The sequence below is a fragment of the Galeopterus variegatus genome, unplaced genomic scaffold, assembly GCF_000696425.1.
Source record: "Galeopterus variegatus unplaced genomic scaffold, G_variegatus-3.0.2 Scaffold2616, whole genome shotgun sequence".
NCBI lineage: Eukaryota > Metazoa > Chordata > Mammalia > Dermoptera > Cynocephalidae > Galeopterus > Galeopterus variegatus.
The window spans coordinates 147,667-154,572 of NW_007728727.1; the positions used below are offsets into that span (position 1 = coordinate 147,667).

The 6,906-nt window shown below is 46.6% G+C and overlaps 1 protein-coding gene across 1 annotated transcript in view; it reads left to right on the forward strand.

Annotated features, from left to right (window-relative positions):
• Window positions 1–707: 707 nt before the first annotated feature.
• The window catches only part of HVCN1 (hydrogen voltage-gated channel 1), a 15,512-nt gene continuing 9,313 nt past the window's right edge, over window positions 708–6,906 (forward strand). Inside the window, exon 1 of the mRNA XM_008582446.1 lies at window positions 708–1,105. Within this exon, the coding sequence (XP_008580668.1) occupies window positions 869–1,105 (237 nt within the window). The 5' untranslated portion in view covers window positions 708–868. The remainder of the gene's footprint in view (window positions 1,106–6,906) is intronic.

Here is a 6,906-nt window from a genome sequence, read left to right on the forward strand (position 1 = left end):
AAAGCCAGATGTCCTAACCTCTCCAGCCTTTTGCTACTGACCTGGACTGCTATCACCTTTCTTCGAGCCTTGCAGAAGGACATGGGTCTATTTGGACTCTTTTCCTGTTCCACTGATCATATTGCCTATTCTTGTTGTCATACCCATAAGTTTTAATTATTTAAGTTTATATGAAATTTGATATTTGGTAGGGTAAGTTATACAAAATGGGGGCAAGGGGTGGGATATTTGCTTTTGAAGTCATCCCTCTTTAAACAGCTGTCTGTGTACTTAAAACAGCACTTGCTAACCATGGAAAAAAGTCGATTTCCACTCATCTGTCAAGGACTGAATCAGTGGCGTGAAGAGTGGGGGTCTCATGACTTTTGTGTGAAACTCTGGGTACTTTTACTTTTGGCTTTCCCCTCCCCCTGCTCCTCCCACTCTCACCTCCACTTTTCAGGTTGTGATGTCTCTGAACCATGGGGCAGCTCTTCTGGTATTTACACATGGGCCTGTGGTGGGTATTTTGTGACTGGGCTGCAGTACCGATTCCGTTGGTTACTGCAAATCAGACCACAGGGACAGGCCTGGTGGGGTCTGGGGTTTCCTGTTGCCTCACTGACACAGATACCCTGGACTCCAAAAATAAAAGCACAAGAAACCACTGTGACCTCACGGTTTCTGTGCTCACACAGTGCTCTGAGCACCGTGGGACTGTCTTTACCTGGTGTGGCCCAGCACAGCCGGGGCCCTCCCCACCATCAGAACAACGTGGGGTCTGAGTGGTCCAAATGGGCTCTGAGGCCACCCTGCCTGAAGATCTTGCTTTCTGTCCCTGCTCCTCTAGGCAGTTACCCGCAGGGCCAAGGCGGCTCCCGCAGAGAGGATGAGCAAGTTCTTGAGGCACTTCACTGTCGTCGGGGATGACTATCATGCCTGGAACATCAACTACAAGAAATGGGAGAATGAAGAAGAGGAGGAGGAGGAGCAGCAGCCACCAGTTACGCCAGCCACAGAAGAGGAGGGCAGGGCCACGGACCCAGGTGCCACTCCTGTCCCCACGCCCAGGCCCTTCGACTTCAGGAGCAAGTTGAGGAAGCTCTTCAGCTCTCACAGGTTTCAGGTAGGTGGGGGAAGAGCCTTCAGTGAAAGTTATAAGAGGCCAGCCAGGGTGGGGACCCATCTCTGCCACTGCCTCATTCATCCCACAGATGTTTACTGAGTACCCACCACGTGCCAGGCGCCCCAGGTGGCACTGGCGCTACTGCGGGCCGATCTGGTGTTGTTAGGGGAGAAATAATCGTAATCCAAAAGGAAATCAAAGGTCCATTAGCAGACGAATGGATAAACAAGATGTGGCATATCTATCGTATTCAGCCATAAAAAGGAAAGAATACTGACACAGGCGACAACATGGACGAACCTTGAAAATGCGTTGCTAAGCAGAAGAAGCCAGTCACAGAAGGTCACATATCATATGACTCCATTTACACGAAATGTCTAGAACAGGTGAATCCAAAGCAGATTGGTGGCTGCTACAGGTTGGAGGGAGGGAAGAATGGGGAGTGACTGCTTAATGGAGATAAGGTTTCCATTTGGGGTGATGAAAATGTTCTGGAACTAGATAGTAATGATGGTTGCACAACCTTGTAAATGTACTTAATGCCACTGAACTTTATGCCAATTTTAAAATAGTTAAACTGGTCAGTTTTATGCCCTGCACATTTTGCCGCACACACAATGTAAATTAAAGGGTGAACACCAGAGGCAGAGAAAAGCATTCATCAATACACTCAGCAACCACGGCATGCCTGCTCTTGAACAAGGCCCAGAGGGTCCCCTGCCTCCCAGACACACATCCCCATTGAGGCCTTGGTGTCTTCTTTTGTGGAGTGACGCCAAACATGCCTGCCTGGCCTTGACCCACCGCAGCCTCCAGGCACAGTTATGGAGAGAACAGGAGTGGGAGGTGTAGACTTCAGAGAGCAGCTAAGGAAACTGCAAAGGGATTCAGTGTCTGTTCCAACATCTTGAAGGACATTTCTGATTCTGAAGGACAAAGGCAGGTGGAGTCTGGCCAGCCTTCTCCGTGCCCCACCGCAGCCCCAAGGTGGCAGGCAGGTGTCTGGAAGCACATTCTGAGTTTCGGGGGAATGTGGGAGGCCCACTGGCATGAGGGACACACACAGCCCCTTCTCAGTCCAGTTCTTGAACAGAGGCACTTTGGGGATATGCCACTGCAGGCCTCCTCCTCAACCAAAATAAACCGCTTTCTCCTTAGAACCCATGTCCCTTCTGGGAGCAGACAGAAGCAGCCCTTGCCTCTCCCAGCACTGACTTTGTTCCAAGGAAAAACAGAAAAAAAGAAATATATTTTGGTCTTTACTTTTCCACTCTTGTGTGGCTAAAAGAAATGAAGCAAACCAACAACCCAGCACTCCTGGTGGCTCAGCTCGTTCCTCCATGGCCCTGACAGGAAAGGAAACATGATATTAAGTTGTTGGGGTTGAAATCCCAAACCCTCAATTTCAGAAGCAGAAGGAAGGAGCCAGCTTCCTTCCAGCTGCAGGGGGAGCCGTGGACAGCCCCTGCAGGATGTCTGGGCCATGTGGCCTGCTGGGGCTTAGGGCTGGCATCCTGAGATGAGACCACTAGAGACACACCTAGTGGTGAAAAGAATGACTGACTGTCATAAAATAAGTAGAGACATCTATTCACTCACACAATAGTCACTTATTGAGCACCACAGCAGCAAACGCATCCTTGTCCTCACCAAGGATCTGACAGTCTGCAGAGAGGCAGAATTACAAGAATCAGCACCCANCTTGTCCTCACCAAGGATCTGACAGTCTGCAGAGAGGCAGAATTACAAGAATCAGCACCCAGACAATTACCGGGTACATATGGAGAGGAGCCCTCTGCAGGAACACAGAGGGGAGGTGATAGATCCTGGTTGTGAGGGAGACCTGATCCAGGACTGGGAGTTGGAGGAGGTGACATTTCACCTGACGCTTGAAGGCGGAGACTGAGTGAGCCCTGTGGAGGGGGAGATGTTTGCCAAGGATCCTTAATGGGAAAGAGCCATCAAGGAATTGAGGAGGGGGCACGTGGCTAGTGTAGTGAGCAGCACAATTGCTTGGAAAGAGGGGGAGAGGGAAGATCATCTGTGGGCAGACCTTTTAAAGATTCTAAAGAGTATGGGGGGTTGACATGTTTAGATCTGTAGAGGGGCTCAGGGTGGAAGCAGGGAGGCCAGATTGGAGTAGGGGACCAGGGTCCTGGGGTGCTGATCTCTGCATGTAGACTCAGCATACAGGAGGGCCCTGGAATCGCTTTCTTCGATGGTTTGAAGTGGCCAAGGTGATGTGATATGGGGATGGCACACCGAGAGAGAGGACACGGGGTGTATCAGGCCCCCAGGGAAGCATACAGGGACAGGATGGAGTCAAGACAATCCTGAAGACCGAGGAGCTTCACTTTTATTCCTGCTCACCACGACTGGGCCCCATGCTGAGCACCCTTCACGTTACCTCATATCACACTTCTGTTGTAGCTCCAGATAGGAAATGTGGCCAGTCACATTTTCCCCAGGTGGACACGGAAGCCTCAGTTAACACTGAGGCTCAGCAGCATGGAGGGGTGTGCCCACGGTCCAGCTGATAGGGGGCACTGAAAGCCAGCCTGGGGGCCGCACTGTGCCCCAGTGGACTCCATGCTGGGCGTGGACGGCTTTGCCAGGGTGAGGATTTGGAATTAACCAGCTTCTCTGAATTCTCAGCATTTTTCTTTGTGACATGGCTCCCCTCAGAAACAGTACACTGACTGGCCAGTTAGCTCAGTTGGTTAGAGGGTGGTGTTATAACACCAAGGTCAAGGATTCAGAGCCCCATACTGGCTAGCCACCACCCCNCTTGTCCTCACCAAGGATCTGACAGTCTGCAGAGAGGCAGAATTACAAGAATCAGCACCCAATTACTGGTTACATATGGAGAGGAGCCCTCTGCAGGAACACAGAGGGGATGTGATAGATCCTGGTTGTGAGGGAGACCTGATCCAGGACTGGGAGTTGGAGGAGGTGACATTTCACCTGACGCTTGAAGGCGGAGACTAAGTGAGCCCTGTGGAGGGGGAGATGTTTGCCAAGGATCCTTAATGGGAAAGAGCCATCAAGGAATTGAGGAGGGGGCACGTGGCTCGTGTAGTGAGCAGCACAATTGCTTGGAAAGAAGGGGAGAGGGAAGGTCATCTGTGGGCAGACCTTCTAAAGATTCTAAAGAGTATGGGGGGTTGACATGTTCAGATCTGTAGAGGGGCTCAGGGTGGAAGCAGGGAGGCCAGATTGGAGTAGGGGACCAGGGTCCTGGGGTGCTGATCTCTGCATGTAGACTCAGCATACAGGAGGGCCCTGGAATCCCTTTCTTTGATGGTTTGAAGTGGCCAAGGTGATGTGATACGGGGATGGCACACCGAGAGAGAGGACACAGGGTGTATCAGGCCCCCAGGGAAACATACAGGGACAGGATGGAGTCAAGACAATCCTGAAGACCGAGGAGCTTCACTTTTATTCCTGCTCACCATGACTGGGCCCCATGCTGAGCACCCTTCACGTTACCTCATATCACACTTCTGTCGTAGCTCCAGATAGGAAATGTGGCCAGTCACATTTTCCCCAGGAGAACACGGAAGCCTCAGTTAACACTGAGGCTCAGCAGCATGGAGGGGTGTGCCCAGGGTCCAGCTGATGGGGGGCACTGAAAGCCAGCCTGGGGGCTGCACTGTGCCCCAGTGGACTCCATGCTGGGTGTGGCCGGCTTTGCCAGAGTGAGGATTTGGAATTAACCAGCTTCTCTGAATTCTCAGCATTTTTCTTTGTGACATGGCTCCCCTCAGAAACAGTACACTGGCTGGCCAGTTAGCTCAGTTGGTTAGAGTGCGGTGTTATAACACCAAGGTCAAGGATTCAGAGCCCCATACTGGCCAGTTGCCAAAATATATATATTTGGAAATATATGAAATGAAATGAAATCATCCAGAATATAAATTCTGACCAGAATGGAAAAAAAAAGTCAAAAATAACTTGAAACTCACCATATGATTGTAAATTATGAAATAGCATCTAAAGAAAGGACTGGTCAAATAATAAATTATAACAAAGATTAGGAAAAAAATGTTTGATACGTCACGTGAAAGTATAAAGTACCAAATTTATGGGATGAATATAAAGTGATTTGCAGCACATTTGGAGTACTAATCCTATCAGAAAAAAAAACTAGTAAAACTCAAAAAATCAATAATCTAAGTATTAACCCACAGAAGTTAGAAAAAGCATGACATTAAACCTACCTAAATTGGGAAAAGAAATTAATAAAGATTAAAGCTTAAATTATGGAAATAGAAAAAAGCAAATAGAGAATGAGCAGGAAATAGAAAACTGGAAGGCCGAAGAGGATTTTCTAAGTGGATTAATGAGATCATTATATATCATGAAAGAATGATCACGAAAAAAGAAGAGATGAGTCCAAAAAGTATATCAGGAAATAGAGTGCACATTACTACACACATAAAGACATAAAGTTCAATAATTAATTATAACAGTGTCAATAAATTTATAAATAGTGTTGATATTCCTACAAAAAATATGACATGACTGTGCTGTAAACTGGATGCCCCCCCAACCTCATTGAATCTTAAATCCCCATTGTAACTGTTGAGGGTGGGAAATCCTATTATGGTAATGAAAGGTGGGGCCTTGAACAGGTGATTAGATAGTAAGATCATGATGTAGTGAATGGATTAAAAATGGTGGTTCTGAGGGCTTTTAAAAGGAGAGTGAATGAGGAGTTTAGTCTCTCTCTGCTTTTTTTTTTTTTTTTTTTTTTTTTGGTGGTGGTTTTTTGCTTGCGTGTTTTTGTTTTCTTCCTTGATTTTATTTTAGAGCTAAAGGGATCTGAGAGATCATGTGGTCTAAAACCAAGACACAGAAATACTAAGAATAGACCCAATATTCAGCCATAAAAAGGAATGAAGTATTAACACATGCTACTATGTGGATGAACCTAGAAATCATCATTCCGGCTGGCCAGTACAGGGATCCAAACCCTTAACCTTGGTGTTGTGTCTTTTTTCCCCCCTATATATTGTAACATAGTTGATTGTATGTATATCTATGTGGTACAGAGTTGAATATCAATACCTGTGTGTAATATGGGCTCAAATCAGAGTAATTATTATATTCAATAACATACAACATCATCACTTTTCATGGCCTTTACCAATTCCTCCCTTCCTCTCTGGTAACCTCAGTTCACCTTTTGAAAGTTCAAAGTATTGTAATTGTTGTATCTTTTTCTTTTCATTTATACATTTATTTTTAGCACTTATGAGGACATGTGGTATTTCTCTTTCTATGCCTGGCTTATTTTACTTAACATGATTTTCTCTCAGTTCATCTGTGTTGCTGCGAATGGCAGAATTTCATTCCTGTTTATGGCAGAGTAGTATTCCACTGTGTATATATACTACATTTTCCTTATCCAGTCATCTGATGATGGACATCTAGGTTAGTTCCAACTCTTGGCTTTGTTGAAATAGAACTGTGGTAAACATGGGGGTGCAGGTATCTCTTCCACATGATGCTTTCTGTTCCTTTGGGTATATACCCAGCAGTGGATCCTTTTTGTTTTTTAATTGAGGAAAGATTATTTTAAAGTGAATAATTCTGTGGCATTTATTTAGTACATTCACAGTGTTGTGCAGCTCACTACTATCTAGTTCCAGAACATTCTCATCACCCCAAATGGAAACTGTGCCTGTTAAACATTCACTCCCCAATACTCTCTCCCCCAGGCCTAGACAACCGTCAGTGTGCATTTTTTTTTTTTTGTCTTTTTCCGTGTCCGGCAACGGATCGCAACCCTCAGTGTC